General features: G+C 44.7%; 1 protein-coding gene across 1 annotated transcript; it reads right to left on the bottom strand.

The window, feature by feature from the left end:
• Positions 1-432: 432 nt before the first annotated feature.
• LOC142020046 (V-set and immunoglobulin domain-containing protein 4-like) lies at positions 433-15,495 on the bottom strand. Its single transcript, XM_075007618.1, has 8 exons — positions 15,379-15,495; positions 9,286-9,642; positions 8,423-8,704; positions 8,029-8,106; positions 7,309-7,374; positions 6,475-6,588; positions 4,040-4,061; positions 433-2,769 (listed from the first exon to the last, which is right to left on the bottom strand). Exons 1-8 carry the CDS (start codon positions 15,431-15,433, stop codon positions 2,556-2,558), a joined length of 1,188 nt encoding a protein of 395 aa, XP_074863719.1. The 5' UTR covers positions 15,434-15,495; the 3' UTR covers positions 433-2,555.
• Between the last annotated feature and the right edge of the window lie 2,026 nt (positions 15,496-17,521).

Consider the following 17,521-nt stretch of genomic DNA (forward strand, 5'->3'; position numbering starts at 1 on the left):
CTTACTCATTGTGACTGTGAGGAGTACCAGGGTTCTTTCAGCATTCGATTTAGTGGCTCTATATTAGACCAGCTAAACTGAATGCTGAAAGATCGACCTCCCGGGTATTGACTCAGCAGTAAGTGTAGACAAGCCCTTAGCTCCAGATTCTTCTGGTCAGCTGGTGGAAGCAGTGGTGCCAGATGGCTAGCCTGGCTCTGTCTTTGTACAGGACTGTTTCTGCGTGTACAGCTGCTACGCATGCTCAGTGGTGTAATTCAGAACAGAGCTGCCCCGGCTCAGCAGGCCTGGTGGCAGCACAAAACAAAAAAACCTTATTATAGCTGTGAGTCAACTTTCAGTACTCACCCTTACACATCTTCTTGTGCAGTCAGCACAATGGCTGAGAAGCTGAAGGTTTCTGAAAACCTGCGTGAAGAAACTGAACCCATGACTGTGGCAACTGTGTAAGTTTATTTTGAGTAGGGCACAATCTGCCCCAAATCACTCTGCCTCAGAGGTACATCAGCCAATCAATTGCAGAAAACACAAGGAGACCCCTCTGCTTTCAGCATGAGAGAGAGAGAGAATGTTAAAATACTTGGCACTTATCAAGCACTTGCTGTGTTAAAGGCACATTACAAACAGGAAAGCCTCACAACTACCCTGTGAGATAGGCCATTACATTACGCAGATGAATAACTGAAACAGGCATCTTGAGATACGTGTCAAAGACAACACTCACTTGCTTTTTCTCCTCTCTTGATGTATACTACTGATAATGGGCCATTTCCACCCTGACTGAATAGACCTTGTCAGGTCTGGCCCTTCCTTTTACTGGGATCCCACTCTTTAAATACCCCTCTGAACCCCTGGCCCCATGCATCTGACAAAGCGGGTCTTTGCCCCCGAAAGCTCATGCTCCAAAATATCTGTTAGTCTATAAGGTGTCACAGGACTTCTTGGTGTTCTCGAAGATGCAGACTAACATGGCTACCTCTTTGATAAAGGCCACACAGTGAGCCAGAGTCAGAGCCTGTGTTAAAACTCAGGAGTTTCTGTCCCCAAACCCTCGCTCAGACCGCTAGACCAAGCCTCTATTTTATCCTCTAAGCATTGACTCAGGATAAAAAAGTTCTGCAACATTCCTATTATATTGTGTTCCTAGACCCTCCCCCAGCCCAAAGTCAAGCTGCAGCATTTCCCCTGCTCTGATTTTCGAGTAGAGAGACAGGAAAGAGAGACACCATTCCTTCCTCTGGCAAACAATCAGCTCCAATCTGCCATGCCCTGGACATCCAGCAAACCCTCACAGTCCCTTTACCACCTCTCCCCACAGGGTGGCCCCCACCAGTGTGCAAAATATGCAGTCACATGGGGCATCACAGAATTTGCGACACAGAATTGCTTCAAATTCCATGGTGCACTAGGCGTCTGTGTGCTGTGTACAGGGCAGCACCAGCTCCGGCAGCAGCCCTATTCCCGGCCAGCCTTTCCACAAGCTGTGCCCAGCAGGGCCGGCCCTAGGGTGCTGCAGGGCCCAGAACAACTCCCTCACTCCACCTCAACTCTTTCTGCCAAGCTCCCTTCCCCAAGCAACAGCCCAGGGGACTAGTTGGGCCAGCAGCAGGGTCTGGACCTGACGCCACAATCACCATTGGTGGGAAGTGGAGCAAGCTGCTCCCCAGCCCAGTCTGTTCCTCCCAGACTCATTACTCTGCTTCCTGCCACGAGCATGTCTGAGTGGGGGCAGGTATGATCCTTCTCCCAAGCTGCACAGCTGGGAGTCTGGCAAGCAGAGCCAGCATGGTCCAGGTTGCTCTGTTTCCTGCCACCACTGGTGTGTGTGAGGGTCAGAAGGGCTAGCCACCAGAGCTGGTGCTGCCTGACCCCGGCTGCCTCCCTGCCTTGCTCCTGACACCCACAACTTTGGGCCTGTCCCCAGAGCCCTGATCGCTGCCCTCTCGCCCTGTCACCATCACTCCCAGCGGGCTCACTAGGGCACCTAAACTTCTAGGGACAGCCCTGCCTCCCCACTCCAAATGCTGGGGAGAAGACCTGAGTGCCAATAAGATATCAAATTGATGGTTTAGTTGTAGTGGAGGAAGCCAGAGAACTTTCCTCCTTTTAACAAAGTTCTGTGGCTCTGAATATTCAACAACTTTCCCACCAAGGAATGTACACATATCACTATAGATCTTTTTACTGCTTTCATTATCATTTGCTAGGTATGGTATGTGACGACCCACTATTTACCTGGATCTGTGGTTTCAAGACTTTTGCATAGCTCTTTTGTCCCTGACCCCTGTCCTCCAGGATGGTCACAAATTAATCGCTGAATACATCAGTCAGAAAATTGCTTTGCTGATAGTTTCTGCAACAAAGGCCAGAGCTCAATTTGCTAAAGAAGCAGAAGGTGACACAGTTGGTTCCCATTGAACAAATAAAGGAAGAAGTATAGACTATTTATCAGTGAAGACAGACAAGGAGTGGGGGGGTTTCCCTTGCTGAAGGGTCACTGCTCCAGCTCTCTAGCCCTATCTTTTGCACTCCTGCTTGCATGAAATGCTGGCTCTCTATTGAACATCTTCCAGTACATATTCAGATTCCATTGCATTCACGAGGATCTTGTATTCAATGTTGTCCTTTAGGTTTATTGCCTCATAGTCGTTCTCTTCTATAGGCTCCAGCATGTAGGTTTTGTTGAACGGGGATCTTCTCTCCTCATACTTGCCCTCGTCATCGACTCCTGAGCAAGTCTGTCTTCTCACATCACTTCTTGAGTTACAACTGAAACAGAAGTCTGATGTTAACAGGATGGAGGAGCCAGGAGAGACTCAGCATCTCCAGGTTGCAATCTCATTTACACCACATCAGGCTAACAGGAGAGTCATTCACTGACTTCAGTGGAGTGACTCTGAATTTGCAGTGGGGTAGTTGAGATCAGGCTCTCATTTGCTGCTGGTCCCCCCAGGCATATTGGCTGTGCAAAACAAGATACTAATTCAGGGGCATTATGGGAGGTTGTGTAAGTTGTCTGAAAGAGGCATGCAACAATGATCACAAACACACAAGCACGCACACACAAACAGGCAGCCACGAACAATCATCAAAGAATTTGGCTCCGTAGTTACCTGACACTCCCACACTGACCTGAACGGGGCTATGCTAGTGAGGAATTTGGTGATTGGAGAATAGAAGGCAGTGCAAGTAGTGGATCAATAGCAACCCATGGAACAAATGCAGGGGATAAGGTTCTCTAACATGAACTTTGGTTGGCCACCTATTTACAATGAAGGTGCAGCCGATGAAGAGAAATCCTGGCATGCAGTGTACAACATTTGTCAGAATTAGACCTTATTTTAATGTGCTGCTGCAGAAACCTCACTGACAAAATCATACCTGGACAAATTTCATCAGCAGAATACTACATTGCACCAGAGGCTCTTCTGGTCTGTTTCTTCGGCATCTGGATAAGTAGCTCCCACATTACATATCGCGTTTATTGTAGGGGCCTGCAGATTTGCAGCTTGTTGTGTGTGTGAATGCATGTTAGTGAATGGAAGAGCAGGACACAGGGATTCAAATTTAGCATTAGGGTGGTCCAGGAAAAAATACTGAAGTAATGGAAAGAGATTCATCAAAGGATTGAGCATCAGGAAATGGTCCTTAACTGAGTGACCCACTCAACTAGGAGACTATCCCAAGGGAAGACATGGAAATTCCTGTTCTTTAGATTCTAGACAAAACACTTGGAATTCACCACAGAGGACAATTATGCCCTGGTGTCTTCTGTGAAAGAACAGAGAATTCAATGGGTCTTTTCTAAGTCTAATTTTGGTGATTCAAAGGCGTTGTTCAGAAACAACATTTCTACTGCTGTCCCTGGTATGAATATCTAAACCCTCATGCTGTCAATCACATACACCACTAACATATTCAAACCCCTCCTCCTGTATAATCAAAGAGGATATTTTTCACTTAGCAAGTAGTGTTCCTGTCAGGGAAATCAATATTACAACCATAAGTTCTCTCAGCACAAGTGTTGACTCTTACTCACAGTGTTACTTCACATGAACTATCTGGAAAAAAAAAATCAAAGACAAATGTGAATATTTTGCATTTTATTACCCCACAAAGCAAGTCAGTTTTATTTTTAAAATGTGATAATTAAAAGAAGATGTAATAATGATAATAGGCACTTACTTAGCACTATATAAAGTTTTCATAGCACTACACAGACAATTAAGTAATCCACACAAACACCCTACTAAGTAAGTACATTTTTGTTCCCATTTTACAGATGGGAAAATGGAGGCACAGAATGGTTACGTGACCTGCTGAAAGTCCCTAATGAGCTGGGATTAGAAACCAGGAGTTCTCACCTCCCAGCCTCATGGTCAGTCCATTACATTTCGCTGCCCCTTCTCACTGATACTTCTGTACAGAAATGATATATTCATAACTACCTAGCTTTGAAATTCCCATTTCTGAAATGAACACTGAAAAGCTCTTACTATTGGGCCTGGATGCATTGCACCTATCTAGCTAAGGAGCAGACATTAAAGTGGATTCAGTCTCTAGTGACTGGTTATTTGGTGCTCAGACACTCTTTGTTCTGCACAGGTCGTTGCTTGGTCTCTGGTATATAAGGAGGGTTGCCGGACATCCTGTCATGTGCAGGACTGTTCTGAATTTCCCTGACAAGTCTCGTGTCCTACATTTACACAAAAATGTCCCAGCAAGGTTCCTATGGCTGGGGCCGCTGGCAGGGCTTTGTGCCCCCGCTGGCTCCCAGGCACGGGGCTGTGGGGACCCCTGACGTCCTGTTTTGGAAAACCTAGGCAGCCCTGGGTGGAGATTCTGTGGCTGTGGCTGTGGCTGCCTGTCCCTTATAAGGTTTTCAGAACTCTGGTAACCCTCTATGTGGGCAAAGGCTCCACCAAGTGGGGCAGAAGGGACCAGTTAATCCCCGCTTCACCAGTAGGATCCATGCTGAGCTGGTCTCAGTTAGGAGTCACTTAACTGTTTCTACTGTAGATATGCTGAGGTGGTGGCACTTGGAAGCTGCTTTTAGAGGATGGAACTGTCCTGCTTTCCTAGCAACCATCTGTGATGCATGTGCCTGCCAGATGTGCATTCACAGCTCTGCCCTGGGTAGGCAGGGGACTCTCAGTTCAGTGCTCACAGCAAATCGCAGAAGGCTGACGCTGTGATTTGGATTACCTATGTTCCGCGGAACACTGGTGTTCAGCAAACAATGAAAGTGTGTCATGAGGGTCTGACACTTTTTTGATATCATACACCCACGGTGTATATTTTCTGTTATTAAAACCAGATACAATGTTACTTCTTCTTTCCTATGACACCTGATTACATTACTCCAGTTTGTTTTGCTGTATATGTTGCCATTTGTTTGTTTCTTTGTTTGTTTGTTTCGGTCTGACAACAATTTTCTTTGAAGAAACTTTTTTTAGGTGTTCCGCATAAAAAATATTATGGTTGGTGGCTCTGTGGTCTCAAAAGTTTAAGAAACACTGACCTAGCTGTTCCCATCCTTGATGGAACATGCCTGCCCCCTTGTGTACAAATAGAAGTGACTCTTTTGCCTTTCATTGTATTGCATCAGTTTTCTTATTTTGAGCCAGAGCTTCTCCTATCTGGCCCTACGCAGTACTATTAAACTAATCTCTCCAAGCTCAATGACAGCCAGGGATGGTGGGGGGATGATTTTTTGAAGATGTGCTATTACAGTCTTCAGCAACACACCAATGAAATATTTTTTAAAGTACATTTTAAACTAAGGTCCTGCTGACTACCAGAAAAAATAGTCTATACCTGGGGTTGGCTAATGCCTGTTAAATGGTTTCATTACCACTTAACTGGCTCTTTCAGAGGTTTATGCTCTGCTAATAGCTCAGGCAGAGTTTTTCATTTTAAGTTAACTAGGTCTTTTTTGGAGGAAGCAGAGCCACAGAACAGGGATAGGAAGAGGTAGGTGGGTGGACATTAAGATCCAGTGGTGTCTCAAATTTTCAGGTGTCCTACGCAATTGTATACTCTGCATATGAATAAGGACAGTCCTGTTTCCAGACAGGTCTTTCCATCTGGTCTATATGCCAGGTGGGGGAAAGCTGCTTAGAATAGTCTTTCTTAGTGCTGAATTTCCACACATGTAAGCTAGGCCAGTGAGTGGCCTGGGAGAGTTCAGTGTGACACTGGTCTACTGGGAAGACCCTGTCTACCTTGACTGAGTCAGTTATGTCTAAATCTCAGAGAATAACCACATGCAGTCAAAGGGACACTTCTCCACATTCCACCCTCCACCTGCCCACATATCACTTCCATGACTTCGGGTCAAATTTCTGTCTTTGAGAAATACTTTTAAGGTCTCAAAACTGCCTCTGAAATCAGTTGGCGGAAATAATGGCCCCCGACTCAGAAATCCTCCCCAGTAAATTGTAGGGCCAGTTTTCTCCCGCAAACTCTACTCACCTTTCTTGGTCTTACTCCTCCAGATGACGACAGCAATGACAACAACCACCACAGCTACACAGAGCATAATAATCAGTATGATGAGATAGAGGGGCAGGCTGGTCCCCTGAAGAGCTAGATCAAAACAGTGCAAGACAAGGTTTCAAGCCAGGAAGCTATTCTGCTCTGTAATCAATAATAGCCACAATTTTCACAGGGGACATTTCCCTTGGGAGCTGAAAGTACTGACTGAAGACCAAGTTATTATGTGGTTGATGTTTGTGTCCCTTCCTCAGCCACGGGCCAAAGGGACTCAGAGCAGAGCAATAGTTCAGTCCAATCAACTGCCTCACAGGCAGAGTTCCTCTATTTGTCCCTTGCTGCCATATTGGATCCCATTGTGGCTGATGGTCAGCATCCTCACACAGTGGTGAAAAGAGGCCCCAGATGGCTGACAAAGTAGGATTGGTGCAGAGCAGAGCTGGGCAAAATGTTCACATCTAAACATCAAGCAATATGAAAGTCATCTGGTTTGGGGCCTCATTAAAGTTAAAACTTTCACTGAAAAACTAGGTAAATCAGGACGCTGGCAGCTGAATTTAGTTTTGAGACTTTCAGTACACTTGAATCCTGAAACTCAAAGCAACCATTGGGATGTGGACAAACCCACATGGGCTGGAGGCTGAGAAGGAGGTGCTACTTGACTACCTGTCTATACACACAGAGAAGCGATGTGTGAAATTCTGGATTATTTTTAATGCCAATATTTCATTTCACATGAACAAAATCTGGTCTCAGGTGTGAGTGTAGAACTTCTACCTTGACTCCCTGACCTCCCCATGTATTTCCCCTTACCCACGGTCACTTCATGCATTTCTGGATGTCCAGTGTCACTCCCAGGTGCCAGAGTTGGGATCACATCTGCAAATCAAGCAAGGGTTGGGTGATCATAAAGCATCGGAAGGAAAATTGATTCTGATCTGTGAAGCAGATGCAGGGCTGGAGGTCCATACCCTGTTTAGCTTAATGAGGCTGTGAAACAAACCCTTTCGAGCTCCTGCTGCCCCTTTACCTGCCAGGGTAAAGGTCCCTTCTGGATGGAAGGGCCTTGATGTGATACCTGCCAGCTTCTACAGAGTGATTGTTTGGCACATTTCTGCAACATACTGAGCCTGACTCCCCCAAGTGACTGGGCTAATAAGGGCAGGATTAATGCCTCTGATTATCGTATGTAACAAATGGAGTGAAGGAAATCCATGACTCCCTAGGCATGTCTTCCCAAGAGTTACAATTGCTGCCATTCCAGAGAGGCTGTCACCAAGGAGCGCAGTAGCATGAGGACATGTCTCCAAAGGGGCAAGGGAGACAGGATTTGGAAGTCACCTAGCACACCAGAGGTCATTTCCAGCAAACCTATGTGCCTCAGCACAGGCCATCTGCAAAAAAGCTGGCTGCAAATGAACGCATGTGTCACAGTCAGCTCATGCGCTGTATCATTCACACACAACCACAATGAAAATACCACTTTGCATCCTGTCTCCAAGCTGCTTCCAGTTCATTACCGTGCAGACTTACCTCCTTCTGAGCCTGGCTTGGCTATGCTGTGTGTTTTGGTCTCAGAGATGGGTGCTGTGGTTGCTAGTTTTCTGGGATCTAAGAGAGAAATGACCATGCATCACATTCTGCTACCCCTACGAAATGGATAAATACAAAATCCTTAGGAGGATGTTGGAAGCATCTCCCAGCACATGTTGTTGTGCAACGCTAGTCCCTGGAGGGCACAAGACATTTCTCTGACTTCAGACAGTGAGCTCAGCAAGTGGCTTGACAGCCACTGTTGTTTCACCCCAACAAGTGTCATTACAAATGTATAATCCCTTTTTAGCCCCCGCCCTAGAAATTTGCCTCACTATCATCCTGTCATCGGGAGCATTTCAGAGACCACCAAGCTCCACTTTGGGGCACTTACCCGTCACGGTCAGCTGCACTGCATCACTCTGCTGTATGACCTGGGCGCTTGCTCTGTTTTCTGCTTCACAGTAGTATTTCCCTGTGTCCGACATCTGCAGAGAATCAAACATGAGTTCGGCGTGGTTGCTCACAGGCACTGCGTCTCCTCCTGGCTCTTCCTTGAACCAGCGGTAGATGATGGGTGGGGACCCATTGGCAGAGCAGGTCAGGCTGGTCCTAGCCCCTTTTGGTACAGTAAGTCCCAGATTGCCTGGTCTGATGGTGGGTTTAGTCACAGCCACTGAAAGACAGAGGGGAAGGGATTTGGGTCAGAAGTTAAGAACTCTACAGCATTCATCACCATAGAATTTTGACAGGCTTCCATGCTTAGGGCCCTGCAAATCGGGGGTATCCGCTGTGTATCGACAGGTATTCACATCCATGTATATGGCTGTTGATTCAGCTACAGATTTTTTATCTGTGCAGGGCTCTATGTCCCCTTTTTATGGCTTATGTTTTGCACCTAGTCTAATAAGAGGAACAGTATATTTTTGGAGTAAGTTATCCATTTCGAAAAAAAAATAAGGGGAATATTAGGACAGTGTGTGTATGTGTATTTTAATGTGTTAAGTTGAGAAAAAAATAAGAATTTGGTGATTTTACGCATCCACAGAGAAGAATAATGTCATTGGTTTTCTAAAGCACAATCCCAATTGCGATAAAGGAACGAAAAATGCTAAAAAAGAGAGAGTTTTAATTCTTCAAAAAGAGATATGTTAACTTGTCTTTTCAAGGAAAAAGCATGTATTTTATATAAAGGTTTTAAATATTATTTGACTGACAAATGCTACGTAGGCACAAGGATTTATTTACTGGATTTACCTTTAACAACCTTGACTATCATGGTTCTCTCCTTTGTCAACAGTGTGCTGTCCTGGGCTCTCCAGGTGACTTTGCAAGTGTAGTGTCCACTGTCTGGGATTTCGAGCTTCTCAATTTCAAGAGAGACATCGCCTGGCCTGTATTTTGGGACGCTGACCCTATCTCTGTACCGTGACAACATGATGTGATCACCAGAGCTATCCCGTCGAAAAACGGTGGTAGAGCTTTGATCTCGTTCCAGCATCCAAATGACGGTGTGCTGCACAAAGCCTGGGGAAGGCACGTAGACACATGGCAAGGTGATGGAACTCCTCCATGTCCCTATGATGTCGTGGGTGCCAGTCAGTTCCAGGACAGCTGCAGGAAGCAGGAAATTGGAGATGGGAGAAAAATGAGCAACAGCAACACTGAACAAGGCTGGGTGCACCACTAGATTGAGTCTACCAAGACACTGACAGAGAATCACTCTAAATAACTATATGTGCTTGTTATTATTACTACAGGTTGAACCTCTCTTGGCCAGCACCCTTGGGACCTGACTGGTAGTGGACAAGAGAATTTGCCTAATTATGAGAGGTCAGTATTGTCTAGCTCATTACCAACACTTCCACTGCCTGCCAGGCTCCTAGAAGACATTTAGGGGCAAATTACAGCTAAACAACAGCACAGAACACAGAGAGCCAGGACTGGTGGCTGGAAACAAACTTTAAGGGACCACAGGAAACCTGGCCACCCCCATGATAAGTGGTCATCCAGGTGGCTAAAATCATGTCAGATTACAGATGTTGCCAGATGAGAGAGTTCCGGATTAGAGCGGTTCAACCTGTATCTGAATCTAGGACTGTCAGTCATACCATTGACTGCCTCCAGGGCCTGAACAATCCTTCCAGCTCCCTGGTTATTTTAGTTGCTCTTCTCTGAACTATATTCCCCTTTCAAGACCTTTCTGCTAAGATGCTGTAATAGATCAGAATGCAACATCCTCGCTGTGATGACCACAGGTCTAAAGAAAGGAGCACCATTACCTCCTTCTTCCAGACAGTAATATGAATATGTAGCCACAAAGTACAAATGATCGTTTTGGATCTTTGAGCTCTAAGGAGTTCCTTGGTTTTCTGCTTGGACATGTTACGCCAACACTCCACCCTACAAGTTCCTTTCACAGCATAACTAGCCACTGTTTCTCCCACCCCTTCATACACACCCGTTCATCTTCTATGGGAGGAAGAAGACTGGGAAAGGTCATTCCAACTGTTTTAATGCCTTTAATGAATTTAGGGCTAAATTCTGCATTTAGATCCACCAAGGGAAATTCAAACTATAGCAGGTTTACTCTGCATTTACACCAGAACACCTGAGATGGGAACATGCCCTTTTGCTTCAATATTCAATCTGGAATTTGGCAAACAGAGATGACACTTTCAGAGCTGGGAGACTCTCCATTGGAGCATTTCCATTTGTTTCTCAAATATTATCCAGAGTCTTGCAGTAGTTCCCCTCAAATATTGTAAAATCCTTTTCGCAGCTATGAATATATTTCATATTGTCTCAGCACTGACCTTTTAAAAATTCTCATGTTTAGTCCTTAGTGTCTACAACATTAAAGGCATAGAAGCCCTATGCATTGTGCAACCTACTATCAAACAAATACAACGTACCCGATCCTCGGCTGGCATGAAACTGTCTAGCCCTATTGAGATGAATGGCTCTACTAAGATTAAGAGAGCTACACTGATTTACAACAGCTTAGGATCTGGCATGTTAATACATGCAGCAAAGAACCGTGAATACCCATGTCTAGGAATCGTTTATGGAGAATTGTTGAGAAAACTAGAACAATGAGCTAATCCTGAGGGCATTCTGTGACACAAATAAAAAATCTGCATACCGTATTTTAGAGTTCTGCAAAAACCTGCAAATTCTATACACCAAATAAATGGGGGGGTTCCAGCCTGACACTGGGGAGCACAGGTCATCGGCTGCACAGAGGTGGGAGAGCACCCTGTAGCTAACCAACCCATGGATACAGGCTCAGCAGGCAGGCTGCACCCAACATTGATACACAATTTAAGGACAAAGCCCTTCCACTGCTTGCCAGATCCACCTGTTGTGGACAGGCAGGTTCAACAAGGCAGGATCCAGCTGTGGAGGGTCTTAATGTGAGAGGGTGATCCAGGTGTGGGGTGAGCAGGTTCTCTTTGGGACAACCTGGGTGTGGGTAGGTCAGTGGGGCAGGGGGTGGTCTGGATGTACAGGGGCTTGTTGGGGGGTTCTAGGTACAACAGTAATGGGACTCTGAAGGGGATCAAGGTGAAAGTGATTAGGACTCAACAGGGGAGTCTGGGTGTACTGAGGGGGATACAGGTCCTCAGGGGATCTGAGCTTGGGAGGAAGGCTCAGTAGGGTGGGAATCCACGGACAGGTGGCTGGGGCTTTGTGGGGTGGGGTTCCAGGTGGCTTGGGGAGGGGATCCAGGTGAAGAGGGGTGGGGTTCATAAGCAGGGATTCTGAGCACAGCAGGGTGTAAGGCTCACTAGGAGGAATGGGGTATAAAGAGGTCTGGATGCATGGGCACTGGGCACATGGGGGAGCACTGGAAGCTCCCAGTCTGGGGGAGGGTCTGACCAGCTCCAGGTGCATGCAGGGGAAGAAGAAGTCCACCTTCACCTTGATCCCACCTTGATCTCACCATCCAGGACTAGCAGCTGAGCTAGGTGCAGGGTAGAAGCCAAAAGTCAGGCCTCTCTCTCTCTTCCAGCTGTCCTGGGAACCCAAAGCATACTGCAGAGGAGGGTTGCATGTTCGCTTTGTGCCTTCCCTTTCCTTCCCCATCAGAAAGTCATTTTTCTGCAGAGAAGGAAAGAAATCTGTGTGGGACATAAATTTGGTGCATGTGCTCTGGGGCAGAATTCCTCCAGGAACAGATAAACTGAACCAAGATTAAAAAGGAAAGCCTTGATAATACTCTAAACCAGGGCAATGACTTAATCATTACCAAACTCTTGGTTCTAAAGAGCTCTTTCGCCTGCATTATGTGAAAGTTGGTGGTGGGTTTCTGCCAACTCCTTATCATAGGTGACCAAATTTCCAGCCTGGTCACGGGAACATTATTAGAGATAGCGTGCCTTGGGCAGACACAAAGACTGGGATGCATTCTTTGGGGACTCTGTCTACTTCAACGAGGGTATGTCTACACTACAAAGTTATTCTGGAATAGCTTAGTCCAGAGTTATTATTCCAAAATAAGCTACTCTGGAATAACACGTCTACATTACAGGGAAGCCACAAAAAAAGCAAAATGTATTCTGAAATAGTGTGTCCACAGACAATAGAGCCAATTTTGGATTAGAACCCCTGGAAGCACTGCTTTCAGGCGTTCTAATCTGAAATACTATGTCTACACAGCAGCATTATATCAAAATGAGGTCTTCAAGAATAGCTTATTTCCAGAGAGCCCCTGTTCCCTGTCTACACAGCCCCATTTCAAAAGTTCTGTTTTGAAATAGGTGCTATTCCTCATGGAATGAAGTTCATCGATTTCAAAATAAGACACCTCACTTTTTTGAAATTATTTTGAAATGGCAGTTGCATCATGCAGATGCTGACAAAGTTATTTCAAAATAGTGGCTGTTATTGAGACAACCCTTTGCTGTGTAGACATACCCTTCAAGACATTTCTGAATCTGACACTCATTGAAAGCCTGGTGTCAGATTCAAAAAAAAAATCACCCAGAATAATGCAATAATGAAAACTGAATTGAGGGAGGGAAGCAAATCTTATTATACAAAGGCCAGATCACAGACACTGATTTTCAGAAACAATGTGAAAAGTCTCAAAAATAGAATACATCACAGCAACAACAAAAAAACAGCAAAATATTACTCTAAACTGAACTAATGAGAAGGAGCAAACATACCACTGGAATTAGCTGGATACAAACATAAAACTTGAAAACAGAGGGCGGGGAGCATGGCAGTTCTAACTTGAACCTTTTCCAGCTGGGAAGAGCTTAGCATAAGAATCAGCTTTGGGAGTCATTCTTTTGTTTATACTGCGAACTAGACAAGAGCGAAATATATACAAGGAGAATTTTGAAACTTCCAAATGTTATAACATCCAAGTTAGAGATGAAGAATGAAGCAGCTAGGTTCATAGGGAGCTGGGCCTTTTAAGAGAGTGGCGTAGCAAATATGAAATATAATTTAAGGAAGACAGAAGGATAATAACCATGTTGGAATGGAACATGAAGTATAATGTATATGCTGAAAGGAACGGCCCTGCCACATGCTTGGTGCCAGCTGACAGTGTAATTGCCTTAGTTTGAATATGTTGAACGGGATCAGATTTGTGAAACCTCAAGGAAACTAAATAGTTTTTACTGGCGATTTACTGATCAGAAAACTGGTCTTTGTCTCTTGCTAAAGAGGTACATGTTTTTATGAAAAAACTTCCATTTTCCTCCCTCCCTACCTACCTGCATTTTAAGGAACCTGTGTACTTTGTCCCATCCCTACCCCTTTCAGGTAAAGTTAACTGGAAGCTCTTAAACTTTTACTCTGTACTTCTCCAAGTGTGTTCTGTTCCTGTGTACTTTTAAAAACAGCTGCCCTGTGTCAGCCCAGAACTTTCTGTATTTTGCAGAGTGATGCAATTACTATATACCAAAGGCAAAACAACTATCTGTAATGAGATAAACAGAGCAAAAGAGAATTGAGGCTGAAACATTTCCTACCAGGAAATATTTCCTTCCAGTGAGAGTTCTTTAGCCGGGTGATAGCTTCCCCAGGGAAATGATGGACTTGCCATTACTAAAGCAATACAAAGCTGGCCCAAAACCTGAAGAATGTATTTTAGAGAGCGTTGGTCAGAGGGATGGGCTAGATAACTTTCTACAAGGGTATAACATTTTCAAACCTTTTCATTTCCTGGACCGTTCCATAAAAAAATGTTGGACAACCTCCTGTAGACCGTTCTACATCCACATATCTCAATCCCCTACTTTCCTAGAAGCATAGAAGAGCTCTCTGAACCAAAGCTTTAGAATCTCTGGTCTCACACAGTAAACCTATGAACAGGAACAGGAGTCTTTTGGGAGGGTCAGATCTTCATCTGGTCTTCTTTGTTCATGGTAATCTTTATCAGATGAATCTCAACCAAGCCCTGGATAGGAACTATGGGTAGGTTTGCATTTGGAGTCACGATTCTTTTCTTATCACCAACTTCTGTGAATCCTGGTTTACTCTTTCAGTTTATCAGAGGCAGTCCAAATTTCAGCCTCATATGTTATCTGAGAACTCTACAGCTCATTAGCAAGTGATTTCAGAGTCTCCTCAAAGCCCTGCTTTTACTCACCTCGCCCTGTGTCCCATTTTCTGAAAACCTCCTGTGGAGTTTAAAATACACCTCCAAATAAGCAACTGAAATGCGAGTTTGTCATATACATCTAAAACTTCTTCTTTTGCCTAACAAACCTACGTTCGTTCTTAAAAAATGGGAAGAACTCTGGGCTTCCCCCTCACACCCAAAGGAGTCTCAATATTTCCCCCTTATTCTGTTTTCCTTGTTCTTCTGAATGCAGTTCAGATTGGCATACACATTTCATTTGAAATTGCTGCACTGTATAAAGTGACAGCTCAGATTCTGAACTCAATGACATGAGTGTACATTGCATATCAGAGTTATAGAGATGAGCCCTGGGTACAAATCCAACTAACACTGTAATTAGAATGACACCAACTGATACAATTCTGAAAACTTCTTAAGTTCCAAAAGCATGAACATATTCCAGACATAGCAATTAATTTTTCAGAAACTAAAATGCCAGCGAAGACATCCTCCTGGTACCCTGAACAGTCTGATTTTGGTCTAACTTTGGTATATTAAATCTGACAAATTGCTACATTCTTAGACACTTGTCCCAGTTGTATGATGACTGAACTCTGAATGGATAATAGCTGCAAAACTAAGGGGCTGGTTTTCACAGCATTTTTAACTCCTCCATCAACAACATACCTATACAATCAAACTAATCCAGAGAAACTGGTCTGCACCTGTAGAGTAAATTGCTCTGAGTATGAAAAGCCTCTACTCACCACTGCAGAAGGTGAAGAAATTCACAAGTGCCACATACCACATTAACTTTTCCATTCTTCACAGGACTGCAGCTACGTCTCTCTTGCGCAGAACTCAGTGAGACAGACTCACTCTGCAGGATTAGAAGCCAAGTCAGCAAGACTTCCTTTTCTTTACTCATAATGTCATCTGGGATTTAGAGCTGCCACGCTGCTCCTTTCTTTTCCTTCCTGCTTTCAAAAAAAAAAAGAAAAAGACAAGCTATGACTTACTTGAAGGTGCTGCTGTGATTATTCTTCAGACAGTGATGAGTCTAATGAAGAATAGAGTTAAGGAGCTTCTAATGATATTTCCTTTTCCACATTATGTTTATCTTGAGTCTGACTTGCCATTCACTGGATTTTTATCCAAGTACTGGTTTTCTGTGAGGCTCTTTATAACATGCCCTTTTTTTTTTTTGCCTTCTTCCCTTTCATTTTTCAGTGGCCCTCTTTAAACACATATTTATCTGTATCTATATATACATATATACACCCCCCCTTCTCTCTCTCTCTCTCTCTCTCTGTCTCTCACACACACACACACACACACACAATGTCAAAGGAACATTTTCCAGATTGATAAGTCAAACCCTCCAACATTAATAACTACTTGAATAAATATTGTGCTACCTGAATTTTGCCTTGTTTCTGCACATGTATACAGACTTTAACCGCATGAGCACATACTAATTTTCTGTAGTTCCTTGCCTTATTCAGCGCACGGAATCGATGGTATTCACACTTTCCAATCCTGTTCTGAAGACAGAATTATTCGTTTTCTCATGGTTTTCGTAATGCACTTATATTACAAGAATTTCAGAGGGCTTAACTAATACCCCTGTGGTGAGGAAATGAGGGAAAGAGAGCATAAGGTCAAAATAATCCACTAATTTTGGATGCCCAATTTGAGACACCAAGGAATTAATTTTTTAAAGTCCTTAGCATTGCAGAGAAGTACAAAGTACACAATTTCAATGACATCTGTGAGCGCTCAGCTTGCCTGCTAACAGGATTTCAAGTTAGCAAATTTGGCATTCAGAAAATGAGGAACACACCATTAGTGACCACCAGTGAAAAGTTGGGTTGAAGTGACTTTCCTAGCACCACACAGGAGTCCCGTGGCTGAAGCAGGCATAGAATCCTGTTCTCTAGGGCACCATTTAACTACCTTAACCACGACCTTCTTTCTCTTCTTGCAATTCGCTACACGTTTTCCAACCTCCCTCTCATGGTCCTCTGCCATGTCAACTAATGGAGATTGCATCCTTCGCATGCACCAGAACTAAGAGGATGAGGTGCATACCCACTGGGGGAATGGCAAGACCAAGAAATCTTGAGGGTCCATTCCACGCTCTGGAGGAGATGTACATGAGGGGACACAGACTCTTCTGTCCATTTCCCCTCCTCCAGCTTGATTTCTATTGCCCAATCCCCTCAAACTATCTATAGTCCGATTACCAGTCTTGTCTGTTCCACACTCCATCCCCCTGTCCCTGAACACCACCTCCTCCCCATCATCTCTATCTTTCTTCCAACTCTCAGTCACGTTTCTTCCTCCTCCTCCAGAGCCAGTCTCACCAGACTCCTTGTCCCAAACGTACTCCTTCCCCCCACCATTTGCATTCAGCTCAGACCCCCTCCCATTCTTCTCTTCTGCAGACTAAATAAGCCCTGTTCCCTCAGCCTCTCCTAATGTCATGCACCTCAGCTCCCTCGTCATTTTTGTTGGATTGCACTGGACTATTTCCAGTTTGTCCACCTTTCTGTAATGGGGAACCTCAAACTGGTGCAATACTCCCAATGTGGCCTCACCACTACCAACGGGAAGGGAATAAACCACTTCCCTCGATCGGCTGGCAATGCTCCTACTAATGCAGCCCAATATGCCGTTAGTCTTCTGGCAGTGAGGGCACACTTTTGACTCATATCCAGCTTCTCGCCTACTGTGATCCTCAGGTCCTTTTCTACAGAACTGCTGCTTAGCCAGTCATTCCCCAGCCGGTAGCAGTGCATGGGATTCTTCTGTACTGTGGGGTACACGCACTGAAAATTCAGAAGCAGAGGAAACATTGTGTGGGGAAGTGCAATCTGAATCCAGCCTAGGGTGGCTACAGGTTTCCTT

Source organism: Carettochelys insculpta, chromosome 13 (genome assembly GCF_033958435.1).
Source record: "Carettochelys insculpta isolate YL-2023 chromosome 13, ASM3395843v1, whole genome shotgun sequence".
NCBI lineage: Eukaryota > Metazoa > Chordata > Testudines > Carettochelyidae > Carettochelys > Carettochelys insculpta.